Here is a 16,911-nt window from a genome sequence, read left to right as displayed (position 1 = left end):
AATTGATACCACATTTTTATAAATGTATTTTCTTCATTCCTCATTATTGCATTTCCCTGCATCACAGATCATCCCAGGAAAACAAGATGGCTGTATGCCACACTGTAGTCAGCTGATAGGACCAGCCTAGCAGTGAGAGGGTTTTAATTTGAACTGACCTGAATTTTTATACTCGAGCAGGAGAAGATGATGCTTGTTCCATTGACAGTCAGGAGGTCACAACAGTAGCATTGACATTTGTTATGTGAACTTCTGTTGATTGATAAAGAATTGGCATAAATAGTGCTGATAATGTTACTGGAGGAAGGAGTTTTTTGGGGTTATTGCGCCTGAAGGAGTCAAATTAGCAGAATTGAAATGACATGATCCTGAAAACCCAAGTCAAGGAAAAGAGTTTCTGCCCCTTAGAAGCAACAGGTACCTGCTTTGAGAAGTAGGCTGGATTTTTTCAGACACTGAGTGGAGATCATAGAATGATACAGCACATAATGAACGTCTATTATTTTCTGAATGTCTACAGCATTAACTCTCCAATGTTACTTTCAGAAGCATGCTTTGAGTTTTGGTTGAATTTTAAAAGTGCTGTTTCTAGCTTTTATTCTATGAGTAACGCAACTGTTTTAATATATTAATTACTAGCTGGAGTGCCCGGCGGTGCCGAGGCTTTTTCGAGGGCATGTTGTTGTTGGAAGAGAGAGAGAGAGCGACTGGGGGGGAAGAGAGCAAGCGACTGGGGGGAAAGAGAGAGAGCGACTGGGGGGAAGAGAGAGAGAGAGAGCGACTGGGGGGAAGAGAGAGAGAGAGCGACTGGGGGGAAGAGAGAGAGAGAGCGACTGGGGTGGAGAGAGAGAGAGCGACTGGGGGGAAGAGAGAGAGAGAGCGACTGGGGGGAAGAGAGAGAGAGAGCGACTGGGGGGAAGAGAGAGAGAGAGCGACTGGGGAAGAGAGAGAGAGAGCGACGGGGGGAAGAGAGAGAGAGAGCGACGGGGGGGGGAAGAGAGAGAGAGAGAGCGACGGGGGGGGGGAAGAGAGAGAGAGAGAGCGACGGGGGGGAAGAGAGAGAGAGAGAGAGCGACGGGGGGGAAGAGAGAGAGAGAGAGAGCGACGGGGGGGAAGAGAGAGAGAGAGAGAGAGCGACGGGGGGGAAGAGAGAGAGAGAGAGAGCGACGGGGGGGAAGAGAGAGAGAGAGAGAGCGACGGGGGGGAAGAGAGAGAGAGAGCGACGGGGGGGAAGAGAGAGAGAGAGCGACGGGGGGGAAGAGAGAGAGAGAGCGACGGGGGGGAAGAGAGAGAGAGAGCGACGGGGGGGAAGAGAGAGAGAGCGACGGGGGGGAAGAGAGAGAGAGCGACGGGGGGGAAGAGAGAGAGAGCGACGGGGGGGAAGAGAGAGAGAGAGTGACGAGGGGGGAGTGGGGGAAGGGGAGGAGTGGGGAAGGGGGAAGGAGTAGGAAGGGGGGAGTGGGGGAAGGGGGGAGGAGGGGGGAGTGGGGGAAGGGGAAGGGGGGGCGAGGAGGGGGAAGGGAGGCAGAGAGGGATGGAGGGGGAGGGGAGGAAGGCGGGGGAAGGGAGGGAGGGAGGTTGAAGGGGGAGAAGGGGAGGGGGAAGCGGGAAGGGGAGTGGTGGGGGAAGGGGGGTGGGGAGGGGGAGAAGGGGAGGGGGAAGCGGGAAGGGGAGGGGTGGGGGGAAGGGGGAGGGGTGGGGGGAAGGGGGGTGGGGGGGAAGGGGTGGGGTGGGGGGAAGGGGGGGGGGGTGGGGTGGGGGGGAGGGGGGGGGGTGGGGAGAAGGAGGGGGGAGGGGGGGTGGAAGGGGAGGAGGGGGGTGTTGGGGGGAAGGGGGGGTGGGGAGGGGGGGAAGCAGGGGGGGAGGGGGGTGGGGGGGAAGGGAGGGGGGAGATAAACTTATAATACAGGAAACTTTGTGCTATCCGGCACCCACGGGACCGAGCTGCTGCCTTGCCTCAAAACTGCTGTACTCTCCAGAGTTAATGTTCAGAGATACGGAGATTCTTATCTCCATATTTGACAACAAACACTGCTGCTTAGCAACAGCTTCTAAACACTCAGGTGTGGCCCTAAAGCTCTGTAGCTAAACCTGTTGCTATAGCTGCAGACCTTGCACAGCTTGACTGTTCAAACAAAGCAAAAAAAACAAACAAAAAGAATATAAAACGGCTGCTGATTTTTGCCGGTGGCTCCAGATTGCCGGATAGCTCACCTCCGGATAGCACAAAGTTTCCTGTACTTATAAAATATTTTTGGTAAATCTTTCTATAACATACACTTTACAACCTCGCCAATCTTTTTATTAAAAAAGGGGTGCTCACCTCTCAGTGTGTTGTATCACAAACAATGGCCGCCGCTTGCTTTTCAGTTGGAAAGATTTGGCCCCGCCCACACAGTCGATTGTCTGTCTCGGTCACCAGGACCCGATTTGGAGCACAGAAGCCCCACCCACTCTAGTTCCTGTACTAAGATGGCCGCGCATGCACTCTGTTACACACTGAATCAAAATGGCGTCGCACTGAAACTTTTCGCCCTCCTTGGCAAAGATGGCTGCCGTTAACCTGGGGCTGTCAGCAGAAGAAATTTCCTCAGCTGCAAACACAGGATCTTCAGATTATTATTCGGGGCTTGCGACCTACCCCAGTTGCTTATGAAGCCTCCCCACCTGCTGACCCCGGGAATGGAGCTGAGGCAGCACACCCTCTCCCCTCTGTCTAGGCCGGGAGCCTGGGTCTAGAGTTGCACTGCTGGCAGTTGGAGAAGCCTAGGCCCCGGGCCTGGAAAAACGGTGAAAGGTAGGAGAATTATAGAGGTTAGAGAAAAGATTTACAAATTAATTAACTTTTTCAAAAACAATTTGGCCTAGAAATTCAGTTGCTTGCGCCAGCCGCTAGCGCCTTAGGAGGAGGAGATGTGGGGCGCTAGGCGGCTAGCGGCCGGGCGCAGCGCGATCTGCGCCTCTCCCCAGCTTCAGTAAAGATTTAGCGGCGGCGTAAAGCCTTTGCGCGCGCTCAGCTGCGCGCGCAGATCCTGACGTCATTTCATCATGCAACGCCCTTTGTGCGCCCCGAACCGGAAATTCAGTGGCGCCGCCCTTCTTTGCGCCTGGCGCCCCCAGCGACTGGTAGAGGGGAACGGTTCCCAGTCGCTGCGGGGCGCGGGGGGGCGCTATTTAAAGGGGACTCCTCCTGCAGTATAAGTGGCAGCCATTTTGTGCCAATCCCTCTGTGTGAGAGACGGATATTTGGAGAGAGACATAGGCAGAGAGCTTTCTGCTTTGATTCAGCGCTTGCACAGGTACTTGTGGCTTCAGGCCAGAGCTTTGCACTTGGATTTCACTTTCAGTGCCATAGCCTTGAGTCGCCACATAATGGGGGCTGCAATGGGTGGAAACGTTGGCTTTCTGCATTGCATTCAAAGGGATCAGAGATGCCGTGAGAGAGTGCCAGTCATGGCCAGACGGAGATTGGCCAACAGGCGTCGGCACAGGAGGCCTTACCCACCCAGGGTATACCGCCAGCAGTTCTCATATCTGAACATGTCTGAGGAGCAGTGTGTTCGGAGGATGCAATTCAGAAGGGAGGTGGTCACTGAGATCTGCCACCTGCTTCGCAGAGATCTGCAGCCACAGCTGAGGAGCAGGACGTCTCTGTCAGTGGCAGTGAAGGTGACGGTGGCTCTCAACTTCGATGCCACTGGCTCCTTCCAATCCGCTACTGGGGACATTGCCAACATCTCCCAGTTCGCAGTACATTGCTGCATCCGCCAGGTGAACAATGCCCTTTTCAGAAGGAGACGTCAGTACATCTCCTTCCCCATGACCCTGGACAAGCAGCAAGAGCGTGCAATCGGCTTTGGAAGAATAGCGGGCTTCCCCATGGTTGAGGGCGTAGAACTGATGAACCAGCAATGGTCAGGCCTTGCTTCAGGGCTGCAGTGTGCAGGGCATGGCAGCCAAACAAGTCGACCCTTCCCCTTTAAAAGCTGACCGGCGCCAGCGTGTCTGCCTTCATTGAGCAACTCGCCGCACCTGCGCTGCGCCCGTCCTCGGTGCTAGCGCCCCGGATCGCCGGCTTAGCGCCTAATGATAGTCGTGCATCGCCTGCTTTAGCGCAGCAGCAACCTCTTGGGGTGATGCCACTGAATATCGGCGAAGGTGGCGCGAAGTTGCGCCGGGCGCAAACTTTAGCGGCCGCCCGGCTGTAGCGCCCCAAACGTGACTATACTGAATTTCTAGGCCTTTGTGTTTTAAAAGCAACTTTTTTTTTGCTGGAAATGTAGATTTGAAAAGAAACACGCAGAAAGCGGGAAAAAGAAAGGAAAAGTTTGGAATCAAGATGGCGGCGACTCACCTCGGTTCAGAATGATAAGGCCCGCCCACACACGCACTGATTGGTCAACCGTCAGGTCAGTGAACTGTCGGATTGGTCAATCATCACGTCACTCAACTGTAGGATGGCCCGCCCGCGCACACAATGAACCCGCCCCCACTCGATGCAAATGAGCAGATAATGAGAGGAATTGTGAACGTTTTTTGGATACCGTCGGCACAATTTTTGTCGGACCGTCGGCACAATTTTTGTCGGAGCAAAAAGTAAATACGCCTACAAGAGTCCCCTAATGATGAGCTTTCTTTTGATATAACATATGCATAGGTACGCTCTATAACTTTTGATTGTATAGCCTGCAAGAGAGACAGACAGATAGACATATCCTTTTATATATATAGACTAGCTGAAGTGCCCGGCGGTGCCGAGGCTTTTTCGAGGGCATGTTGTTGTTGGAAGAGAGAGAGAGAGCGACTGGGGGGAAGAGAGAGAGCGACTGGGGGGAAGAGAGAGAGCGACTGGGGGGAAGAGAGGGAGGGGAGGGGTGGGGGGAAGAGAGGGAGGGGAGGGGTGGGGGGAAGAGAGGGAGGGGAGGGGTGGGGGGAAGAGAGGGAGGGGAGGGGTGGGGGGAAGAGAGGGAGGGGAGGGGTGGGGGGAAGAGAGGGAGGGGAGGGGGGAGGGAGGGGTGGGGGGAAGAGAGGGAGGGGAGGGGGGAGGGAGGGGGAGGGGAAGGGAGGGCGGAGGGGAGGGGGGAGGGAGGGGGAGGGGAAGGGAGGGCGGGGGGGAGGGGAGGGGGAGGGCGGGGAAGGGAGGGGGGGAGGAGGGGGAGGGAGGGCGGGGGGGAGGAAGGGAGGGAGGGCAGGGGGGAGGGCGGGGGGGAAGGGTGGGGGAGGGGAGGGAGGGAGGGCAGCTCCTGCTGCGCGCGCACCCTAGCGGCGCTGGGCTGAGGCTCGGCCCTCCAGCCTTCGAGTGGGGCCGGGAGGTGCCTAGCTCGGGCGTGGGTGCGGAGGAGACGCCGAGGCTTCTAGGCCTACCTGGAAAAACGGGGAAAGGTAGGAAAATTAATGAGATTAGATAAGTTAATTACTTTCTAAATCATTTTTTAAAAAAACAATGTGTTTTAAAAGCAACGTTTGTTTTTAAGACGCAGAAAGCGGGAAAAAGAAAGGAAAAGTTTGGAATCAAGATGGCGGCGACTCACCTCGGTTCAGAACGATAAAGCCCGGCGGCACACGCCAGCAACCCGGCGTACGATTGGTCGAGCTTGAGGTCACTCTGTCGCTAATGAGCGGATAATGAGATGCTAATGAGCGGAATGTTGAACGTTTTTGGGATACCGCGGGCGCAATTTTAGCCCGGCCGAAACGTAAATACGCTTAAAACCGTCTCGGAAGCGTAAGCTTTCTTTGGAGGTAACGCGCGCGTAGGTACGCCCTGTAACTTTCGAGTGCATACCCGCAACGCACACGCGATGACAGACAGAAAGACAGAATGACAGAAGTACCGATTTATATATATATAGAAGATAGATTACTGGTTGAAATTATGCTTTCTGACTTTATTTTCCAGAAAGAGCCAGGTACATCTCTATTCCAAACTGGAAAGGAACTGACTTCATTCAAAAATATTCAGTATGTGCTACTTACGAAGGTAAATTTATTGAGAAGTATTTACTATGTTTTTGGAATTCATGTTCATTTGTAGGAAAAATAACTGTGGAGACACATTATTGGATGTACAGAAAATATATGTAGATGTTTAATGAAAGAGTATTTTGAGAATATAAAAGAGCCATTTGAAATTCTTTGTTTACTTCCAATGTCCACTTAACTGCTGCTCAGCAGACTACTGAAGCAATGATTAAACATTCAGATTTTAGCAATCATTGCAAGCCACGCCTTGTAATGTTTCCAACTAATTCACACAAAGCATTGCTTTGAAGTGTACAAGATATATGTATTTTTTTAAACTGTTTGGCCCTGATCTTGACTGGGACGTGTTTGTGATCAGGGGAGAGGAGTTTTATTCAGGACAGCAGGAAGTCCGGGCACGCTGTGAAGTTTTGACTCCACAGCTTGCATCTTTTTTCAAACAGTGAAGTGATTACCAGAACAATAAAACTATACGCCTGTCAACTCCTGCTATATTGAGCATTTTTTTTAAGTCGGAGGGAAAAGCGTTTTTTGTTGCCCTGAGAATTATACAGGATGAATTGGGTTTCCATTTTGTGCCTATTATCACTGCCAGATGAGAATTTTTCCAGGATGTTTTGGCTCACCGTCAAGTCTTCCTCAACATTTTACTGGGTTGTCTGCCTCATATTGCACTTAAGAAAACTTCCCACTAAGCATTAGCATTCCTTTGTGTTTAGGTGCCGTTCCTGGCAATGCTTTTGTACCCATTTATCATGAAATTAATAACTGCATTTAACCGTTTTAGTTCTAAATTGGGTGTACATTTGTCTAGATGTATAAATAAGAAAGCTAAGCATGATGGTTGTTTTTATTTGTAAAGGATCAAGGTGGACTTGGAATTGCAATTAGTGAAGAGAGTACACATGATGGTGTGGTTATTAAGAGTCTAACAGAAAATGGTACAGCATCAAAGGTAAGTTAGAAAAAGAAAGAACTTACATTTATATCGCATTCTTCACAACCTCAGGATGTTTCAAAGTGCTTTATAGCCAAAGAAGTACTTTTGAAGCGTAGCCACTGTTGATATATATATATTTATAGATATGAACTGAATTGAGTGTTAAATAAAAAGTATATGATTTGTTGTAAGACACAATATTGTTTTATAAGAACATAAGAAATAGTAGCAGAACATATATGTGCCCTTAAAGAAAAAAGGTGGGACTAACAAATCTAGAGCCCCCTGGATGTCTAGGCACATACAGGGTAGGATAAAGAAAAAAAGGGAGGCGTATGTCAGATACCGAGGGCTAAATACTCCAGAATCTTTAGAGTACAGAAAGTGCAGGGATGCAATTAAAAAGGATATTAGGAAAGCAAAGAGAGAGCATGAAAAATTCTTGCCAAGTAAAATCAAGGAAAACCCAAAGATGTTTCATAAATATATTAAGAGTAAGAGGTCTGTTGCTGTTTCCAGATCAGGAACGCCTTGCGCTTGCGGCTTATTAGCTCCTGGTCATTCTCGTCGAACCAGTCTTGGTGTTTCCTGGTCGAGTGACCGAGCGTCTCTTCACAGGTGTTGATTATGGAGGCCTTGAGTGCAGAACAGACTCTGTGGGCACTCTGTGTCTCTGCATCACTGGGAGTCGTCAGGTTGTTTGTGAAGTGCAGGCTGAATAGGGCTTTCTTAGCGGGGTCTTTGAGTGCTCCAGCGTTAATTTTCCTGCATTGTTTCTGTTGCCGTTGCTGTTTTGGGACTACATTGATGGAGATGACAGAGCGGATTAGGCGGTGGTCTGTCCAGCAGTCATCAGCTCCTGTCATGGTGCAGGTGATGCGGACGTCCTTGCGGTCCCTTGCTCAGACGATGACGTAGTCCAGCAGATGCCAGTGCTTGGAACAAGGGTGCTGCCATGAAGCCTTGTACTTGTCTCTCTGACGGAACAAGGTGTTGGTTATGACGAGGCCATGTTCTAAGCATTTTGATAGGAGGAGGGTACCGTTGGAGTTGGCTTTTCCTACCCCCTCTCTGCCGATCACACCTCCCCAGAGGTCTGTGTCCTTTCCAACTTTGGCGTTAAAGTCGCCAAGGAGGATCATCTTGTCGCCCGTTGGGATTCGGGACAGGGATTGTTCGAGGCTGGAGTAGAATTCCTCTTTGGTCTCGTCTGTGGCTTCCAGTGTTGGGGCGTACGCACTGATGACCGTAGCGCACTGGTTCCGGGCTAGGGTGAGTCGAAGAGCCATAAGCCGCTCGTTTATACCGCTAGGGGAGTCTCTGAGACGCCCAACCAGTTCATTTTTTATGGCGAAGCCTAGCCCATGGAGGCAGCGTTCCTCTTCAGGTTTGCCTTTCCAGAAGAAGGTGTAACCACTGCCTTCTTGAGCTCCAAGCGCGAGGCATTTCTGATCTGGAAACAGCAACAGAACTCGAGCAAGAAAGCAGCTCTACAGAAGCACGAAGGCCGAGGTCCAACAAAAAACTCGCGACCTAAAGAACAGATGGTGGGTGGAGAAAGCGCAGGAGATCCAGCAACTAGCCGACAACCACGACGTGCATGGATTCTATAGCGCAGTCAAGACCATCTACGGCCCAAGCACCCAAGGCCCTTCCCCACTGCGGGCCAAGAACGGCGAGGTACTCATCAAGGACAGAGAGGCAGTCAGTGCCCGCTGGAAGGAGCACTTCGAAGATCTCCTTAACCACGACTCTGTCTTCAACACGAGTGTCCTCAACTCCATCCCACAGCATGCTACCCGCCACCATCTCAGCACAACCCCAGCCCGGCATGAGGTTGAAAAGACCACCTGACAACTGAAGAGCAACAAGGCCTCAGGAGCAGATGGAATCCCCGCCGAGGCACTAAATCATGGTGGAGAAGCACTACTGGTGCGAATTCATGAACTCATTTCTCTTATCTGGAAGGAGGAGAGCATGCCAGGGGATCTCAGAGACGCCGTAATTGCGACCGTCTTCAAGAAAGGTGACAAGTCCGATTGCGGTAATTACAGAGGCGTTTCCCTGCTGTCTGCCACAGGGAAAGTCATCACAAGAATCCTCCTCAATTGCCTTCTCCCAGTGGCCGAAGAGCTCCTCCCAGAGTCGCAATGCGGATTCCGCCCACTAAGGGGCACAATGGACATGATCTTCACCGCACGTCAATTACAAGAGAAATGCAGGCAACAGCACCAACCACTGTACATGGCTTTCTTTGAACTCACAAAGGCCTTCAACACTGTCAACCGTGAGGGATTATGGAGTGTCCTCCTCAAATTTGGCTGCCCTCAAAAGTTTGTCACTATCCTCCGCCTGCTTCACGACGACATGCAAGCCATGATCCTGACCAACGGTTCCACCACAGACCCAATTCACGTACGAACCGGGGTCAAGCAAGGCTGTGTCATCGCACCAACGCTCTTCTCGATCTTCCTTGCTGCAACGCTCCATCTCACCCTCAGTAAGCTCCCCACTGGAGTGGAACTAATTTACAGAACAAACGGGAAACTGTTCAACCTCCGTCGCCTCCAGTCCAGATCCAAGGTCGTACCATCCTCCGTCGTCGAATTACAGTATGCAGACGATGCTTGCGTCTGCGCTCACTCAGAGGTCGAACTCCAAACCATCGTCAACACCTTCACCAAAGCGTACGAGAGCATAGGCCTTACACTAAACATCCGTAAGACAAAGGTCCTCTACCAACCTGCCCCCGCCACACAGTACTGCCCCTCGATTATCAAAATCCACGACAAGGCCTTGGACAACGTGGACCACTTTCCATACCTCGGGAGCCTACTGGCAGACATCGACGACGAAGTCCAACACCGCCTTCAGTGTGCCAGTGCATCCTTCGGTCGCCTGAGGAAGAGAGTGTTTAAAGACCAGGACCTCAAACCCGGCACTAAGCTCATGGTCTACAGAGCAGCAGTGATACCCGCCCTGCTGTATGCCTCAGAGACATGGACCATGTACAGCAGGCACCTCAAAGCACTGGAGAGATACCACCAACGCTGCCTCCGCAAGATCCTGCAAATCCATTGGCAGGATAGGCGCACCAACGTCCGTGTTCTTGCTCAGGCCAACATCCCCAGCATCGAAGCTCTGACCACGCTCGATCAGCTCCGATGGACGGGTCACATTGTCCGCATGCCTGATACGAGACTCCCAAAACCAGTGCTCTACTCGGAGCTCCGGCACGGCAAGAGAGCCCCAGGTGGGCAGAGGAAACGCTTCAAGGACACCCTCAAAGCCTCCTTGAAAAAGTGTAACCTTCCCACTGACACCTGGGAATCCCTGGCCCAAGACCGCACAAAGTGAAGGAGAAGCATCCGGGAAGGCGCCGAACACCTTGTGTCTCTTCACCGGGAGCAAGCGGAAGCCAAGCGCAGGTAGCGCAAGGAGCGCACATCAACCCAAGCACCCTACCCACCCGCCCCTTCAACCACCGTCTGCCCCACCTGTGACAGAGACTGTAGGTCCCGCATTGGACTCATCAGTCACCTGCAAACTCATTTTTAACGTGGAAGCAAGTCATCCTCAGTTCCGAGGGACTGTCTCAGAAGAAGAAGAGTAAGAGGATAACTAAAGAAAGGGTAGGGCCTATTCGAGATCGTGAGGGTAATTGTGTGTGGAGGCGGGAGACGTCGGTAGGGTTCTTAATGAATACTTTGGCCTCGATTTTAACTAAGCCTTGGAGGCGTGCGGGGGGTTAAAATCGCAAAAACTGGTGGGCGGGACCCCCACCCTCGTTCCCGACTCCGAGCCATTTTTACTCAGGCGTGTCTGATGGTCCCGAATCCGTCCCGCATCCAACAGGCGGGACTGGTCTTTAAGGCCCTTAATCACCACTAACTGGCCTCTATAATGCCATTTTAACAATCTCTTGCACTTTTAACTCTTTTCCCACGTAAAACACGCCTGGTGGGAATCACGACTGTGAAACCTGGCGGGAGCACTATTGGCTTGCTGACTATCAGCTGCAGGTCAACCATTAAAGAGGAGATTTGATCAGCCATCATTTGCAGGTGGCAGGTTTTTTTGTCTCCGGCCTGGGGCAACTTTTACCAGGCTTAACCACACCTGTGGAAGGTTGGAGCCTCACAAACATCTCCAGTGTGAACTCCTGGGAAACCCCTCTCCCCACCTTCACTCAGCGCTTCAACGGAGGCATATGCCAGAAGCATGGGAACCATTTTTTTCCTTCCTTTCTGGGCATTAGAGGAGCTCGAGCACCAGGCGCGGCAGCACCAGAACCAGGAACAACAGCAGCAGCAGGAGCGACAGGTTGCTGCTCACCCACCTGAGGCAGCACAAGCCAGAAGGGGCCAGCGCCTGGAACCCATCGGTGCAGGAGTTACCCCCCAAACAGGGTCTACAGACACAGGGTCAGCTACCTCAACATGACTGAGCAGCAGTGCCAAAGGCGGCTCCAACTTTCGCGAGAGGTCGTGACTGACATCTGCGCAATGCTACGGCAAGACCTGCTGCCCAGAGGACTCCTTACCAGTGGCCTTCAAAGTTGTTGGATCCGTGATTCTTAGAGTATGATGTTTTCCAATAACTATACGGAGGCTGTAACTTAACAATCAACAGGTGTTTACTGGAGTAGGGTAGTCTCAAGACTGGCAGTACAGAGGCATACTCAAGGCTTATATACAGGGGTGGTCACTGCCGGTACTATAGTATACAGGAGCTGTAAAAGTCGTTCTCTCTTAAAGGTACATACACTACAATTCCTCCCCTTTTAGATTAGCAGTACCCATAATATTCAAATAACAATTAACACTTTAACATGCACATTAAACAGAAATAGTCCATTTATAGATTCAGTCTTTGGGGCGGCTTCCTGATCCTTTCTGGATAGCGCCTTTCCTGAGGTTCTTGTTCTTGGTGCGGAGGCGATTCTGGCCCCCTTTCGTCGGTTAGTTAATCAGTTTCCACTGCTACTGTTTCTGAGGTAGATGCTACCGGTATGTCGGGTTCATCCCCAGGTATGCGAGATATGGGGTTGACTCGTTCCTGTGACGCTAAGATCTGATCGACGTGGCGCCTCACAATGTTCTCCCCGACATCCACTGTGTACATTAATGGCCCCTGCCGTGTGCATATCGTTCCGGGTTGCCATTTCTCTGTTCGGTCGTCACGGGCCAAGACGGGTTGTCCTACATTGAAGCTCCTTGTCGGCTTCTCATTGATGTGCTGGAATTGTTTATCCTCAACATTTCTTCGCACATTTGGTCTGAGCAAATCCAGACGAGATCTCAACCTTCGGTTAAAGAACATCATGGCCGGGGCCTGGTTGGTAACTGCATGTGTCGCATTTCTGTATGCTAACAGGAAATTGTCCACCTTATGCTGTAGTGGAATTTCATCATCGCACATGGCCTTTATCGCCTTTTTAAAGGTTTGTACAAACCTCTCAGCCAATCCATTTGTGGCTGGATGATACGGTCGGATGTGTAATGCCTTACCCCATTCCTTCTCATAGATTTCCGAAACTCTTCGGACACAAACTGTGGTCCATTATCAGAGCAAATCTGCTCTGGCAAGCCGTTCCTGGCAAATATGGTCCGTAGGACTGCAATCGTTTTCTCTGTAGTGGTTGAGGACATTTTTATCACCTCAGGCCATTTCGAGTGAGCATCCACTGCTACTAAGAACATTGAGTCCATGAATGGACCAGCAAAATCAATATGCACCCGTTGCCATGGAGAGGAGGGCCACTCCCATGGGTGCAGAGGGGCATGTGGTGGTGCATTTTGGACCTTCTGGTATCCTGAGCAGCTCTTGGTTAGGTCCTCGATTTGTTGATAGATCCCCGGCCACCACACACAAGCCCTAGCAAGGCTTTTCATTTTCACCCCTCCCAGATGACCTTCGTGAAGCTCATTTAGCACTCTCTCCCTTAACTTGGGTGGAATTACCACTCGGGATCCACACATCACTGTCCCCTGGCATACTGACAGCTGTTCTCTTCTGGATGAGAATGCTGGCAACAGTGAGTCGCCATGTGTTGGCCATCCCCTCACCGTCAAATCATATACCCGAGACAGTGTCGGATCATTGCGGATCTCTATATCCGCGTTCGTTACTGGCAATCGTTCAATTATTGACGAATAAAATATCTCGATAGGGTCCACTGCTGGTGCTTCCTCCACAGTAGGCAGTGGCAGGCGTGATAGCTCATCAGCGTTTCCAGGCTGTTTCGTGCCTTTATATTCTATTTCATATTGGTTCGCCCCTAGAAAAAGGGACCATCTTTGTAACCGTTGTGCAGTCATCACCGGAACGCCCCCCTTTGGATTAAAGATGGAGACAAGTGGTTGGTGGTCAGTCAGCAAGGTGAACTTCTGCCCTGCAGATAGTGGTTGAATTTTTTTACTTCCCATACTAGGCTGAGGGCCTCCCTGTCAATCTGGGCGTAGTTGCGCTCGGCTGAGGTTAGTGACCAAGACGCAAAGGCTACTTTCCTCTCCAACCCGTCTGGGAATTTGTGCGACAGCACCGCTCCAATACCATAGGGTGATGCATCACATGCCAAACGAATTGGTAATGCTGGGTTGAAATGGGCCAACACCTCTTTTGATGTGATCAATTCTTTGCACTTCTGGAAAGCTCATTTACGTTCGTCATTCCACTTCCATGGTACCCCCGTTTGCAGTGGGGTGTTCAGTGGGTGTAATACTGTAGACAAATTTGGTAAGAACTTATGGTAGTAGTTCACCAGCCCGAGGAACGACCTCAGTTGTGACACATTTTCCGGTGCTGGAGCCTTGATTACTGCCTCAATCTTTTCAGGGGACTTATGTAACCCCTCTTCATCAATAACGTGGCCACAATACGAGATCTGCTTCTGGAAAAACTCGCACTTGTGGCGATTAGCTCGTAGCCCATATTCCTTTAATCTAGTGAGCACCTTCTCCAGGTTGGCGAGGTGATCACTGTCATTTTCGCCCGTGACCAGGATGTCGTCCAAATAACACTGGGTCCCTGGAATCCCTTGCAGGAGTTGATCCATCGCCCTTTGCCAAATAGCCGGAGCCGATGCTACCCCGAACACCAGCCGGTTTTATTGGTAGAGACGTTTATGAGTGTTGATCGTGAGGTATTGTTTCGAGGCTTCTTCTACCTCCATTTGCAAGTACGCCTGGGCTAGATCAATTTTGGTGAAGCGTTTACCTCCAGATAGTGAGGCGAAAATATCCTCAATCCGTGGAAGCGGATATTGTACCGTGTGAAGGACTTGGTTCACTGTCACCTTAAAATCCCCACAGATGCGGACCTTCTTTGGTTCCCCAGGCGTATTACTCAATGACCTCTTCATTACAGAAACGATGGGTGTAGCCCACTCGCTCCAGTCTACTTTGGACAGTACTCCTGAACGTTCCAACCCTTCCAGCTCTGCTTCGACGGCTGGTCGGATCGCATAAGGCACTGATCTGGCCTTAAGAAACTTTGGGCTTGCATTTTCCTCTATTTTAATCGTTGCTGTTATGCCTTTTAGTGTTCCGAGTCCCTCCTGGAACACTTCTTTTGCGTCAGTTAGCATTTTTGACAGCCGTCCAGGTGTGACGTCGTCATCCTTTTTGGCCTCAACCTTCAGTGCCTGTATGGAATGTCAATCTAATTGTATCTTCCGGATCCATTCACGTCCTAGTAGTGGTGGTCCTCCATCTGGCAATACATATAGGTCCATTTTAGGTATTTCCTGGCCTTTGTATATCACTTTCACCCTTATTTTTCCTTTGGGGTAGACTTTTTGCCCCGTGTACGTCTTCAAGACAATCTCTGTAGCTTTCAATGGTATATGTGAAAATAGCCGCTTGTACTCCCTTTGGTTTATGACTGTTAGGGCTGATCCTGTGTCCAATTCCATTTTCACTTGGACTCCGTCTATCTTGAGTGTGACCCAGATAGTCTGGTGATCCTCCATTTTGGTTACCTTATGTAGTATCAGACAACCCAGCTCCTTGCTTCCGGAGTCTGTATCACTTTTCTGTTTGTCTGAACTACTGTCCATCACCTTATGTACCTTTTTGTACTTCTCCTGTGGAGATTTCTTGCTGTTGGCTTTTTTCCCTGACCTACAGACTCTTGCTATGTGTCCTGCTTTTCCACACAGTCTGCACACTTGGTCCTTGAACCAACAATCCTTCTGGTCGTGTGTTGTTCTGCCGCAGCGATAACACTTCCCTGCTCCATATGACATTTCATTGGTGCCATATTCTTGCGGTCTCCGTTGTATCTCTGCAGCGCCCCTTGCGGCTGCTTCGTATGATACTGCCAGGCTGAAAGCCTTGTCCAGCATAAGATCCTTTTCTGATAGAAGCCGTTTCTGGGTTCCTTCACTTTGAAGCCCACACACAAACTTGTCCCTTAACGTATCTGCTAGTCCCACTCCAGACTGGCAGTGTTTCGATAGCTTGCGCAGTTCCGTTAAGTACTCAGCATTACTTTCATCTTTATGCTGGTTCCTTTTGTGGAACTTAAATCTTTCTGCTATCAGCAGCGGTGTGGGGTTTAAGTGGTCCTGTAGGATTTCTACTATGCTTCCGAAATTCTTATCCACGGGCTTCTCTGGGGTTATTAGGTTTCGCAGTAAGCCATAAGTTTTTGCACCCATGGAATTTAACAAAACCAGTGCTTTCCTAGCATCTGGCACTTCATTCGCCCTGCAGTACACCTCAATGCGTTCCACATATGTCTCCCAATCTTCGACTTCATTGTCGAACGCAGAGATACTGCCACTCTTCGGCATCCCTGGGTGTGATTTAACTGTCAAAAATGGCGTCTCCCGCGCTCGCCCTTCTTCTCCGCTGCAGCTTCTAAAAATGGCATCTCCCGCGCTCTCCCTTCTCCGCGGCTCAATGGCGTCTCCCGCGCTCTCCCTTCTCCCCGCGGACGCTGTTCAGCCCTTGAGCCCTTGCAGTGCTCTGCGCGTTCTCCTGTGCGCCTTTCCCGTTTCCGCCGCTCGGTCCTGAACCCGGCTGCTGCTTTACCCTCTCTCTCTCTGTTTTTGTTTTTCCTCGACGCCGCTCGGTTTTCAACCCCCAGCTGCGCCCTGTGCACTTCACCCTCTCTCTTACCCCGTCGACGCTGCTTGGCTTTTTCTCTGCCGTCGGTCGGCTCCAGCCGCCGCTGTCCGGGAAGGGTCTGCGTTGTACCTGTTGCCAGCCTGTTGCTGGATCGTCGTGGCTGGGGAACCAAGCCCGACTCTCAACAGCCTCCCCTGCGATGTTCACTCTCTGCCGGACGACTGGGCGGTTGCTCGTGGTCGACGCCCGTGCTTCTGGCCTCGACTTTCTTCCACCGCCCTCCCGGAGCGAATCCTTGAAGGGAAATGCAGAGTTGCAGGTAGATTCGAATCGACCTCGTCGCCACTGTTGGATCCGTGATTCTTAGACTATGATGTTTTCCAATAACTACACGGAGGCTGTAACTTAACAATCAACAGGTGTTTACTGGAGTAGGGTAGTCTCAAGACTGGCAGTACAGAGGCATGCTCAAGGCTTATATACAGGGGTGGTCACTGCCGGTATTACAGTATACAGGAGCTGTAAAAGTAGTCCTCCCTTAAAGGTACATACACTACAAAAGTCACCACCGCACTCAACTTTTTTTGCCTCAGGCTCATTCCAGGGATCATCAGCAGACATTTCCCAGGCGGCCGCACACATTTGCATCACTCAGGTAACCGATGCCCTCGCGCACAATCACATCCATTGCACCAAGGATCGCGCAAGTGTGACGGCGCAAGCGGTTGGATTAGCTCATCTGGCAGACTTTCCAAGGGTGCAGGGCGTCATTGACTGCACACATGTGGCCCTTAGGGCACCCCATCGCAATCCAGGTATTTTTGTCAACCGCAAGGGCTTCCACTCCCTTAATGTTCAGCTAGTGTGTGACCACAAGAAGGAGATTTTGCATGTTTGTGCCATGTACCCTGGCAG

General features: G+C 51.1%; 1 protein-coding gene across 1 annotated transcript in view; it reads left to right on the top strand.

The window, feature by feature from the left end:
• Positions 1 to 16,911, top strand: part of mpdz (multiple PDZ domain crumbs cell polarity complex component) — a 399,568-nt gene that overhangs the window by 292,774 nt on the left and 89,883 nt on the right. Inside the window, exons 36-37 of the mRNA XM_085986223.1 lie at positions 5,900 to 5,980; positions 6,845 to 6,937. Coding sequence (XP_085842349.1) covers positions 5,900 to 5,980; positions 6,845 to 6,937 — 174 coding nt within the window. The remainder of the gene's footprint in view (positions 1 to 5,899; positions 5,981 to 6,844; positions 6,938 to 16,911) is intronic.

The sequence above is a fragment of the Somniosus microcephalus genome, chromosome 1 (assembly GCF_052327205.1).
Source record: "Somniosus microcephalus isolate GS21.2 chromosome 1, FLI_Smic_1.0, whole genome shotgun sequence".
NCBI classification, from domain to species: Eukaryota; Metazoa; Chordata; class Chondrichthyes; order Squaliformes; family Somniosidae; genus Somniosus; species Somniosus microcephalus.
Note: the sequence above shows the minus strand (reverse complement) of the source record. Positions and strands in the feature narration are given on the sequence as shown.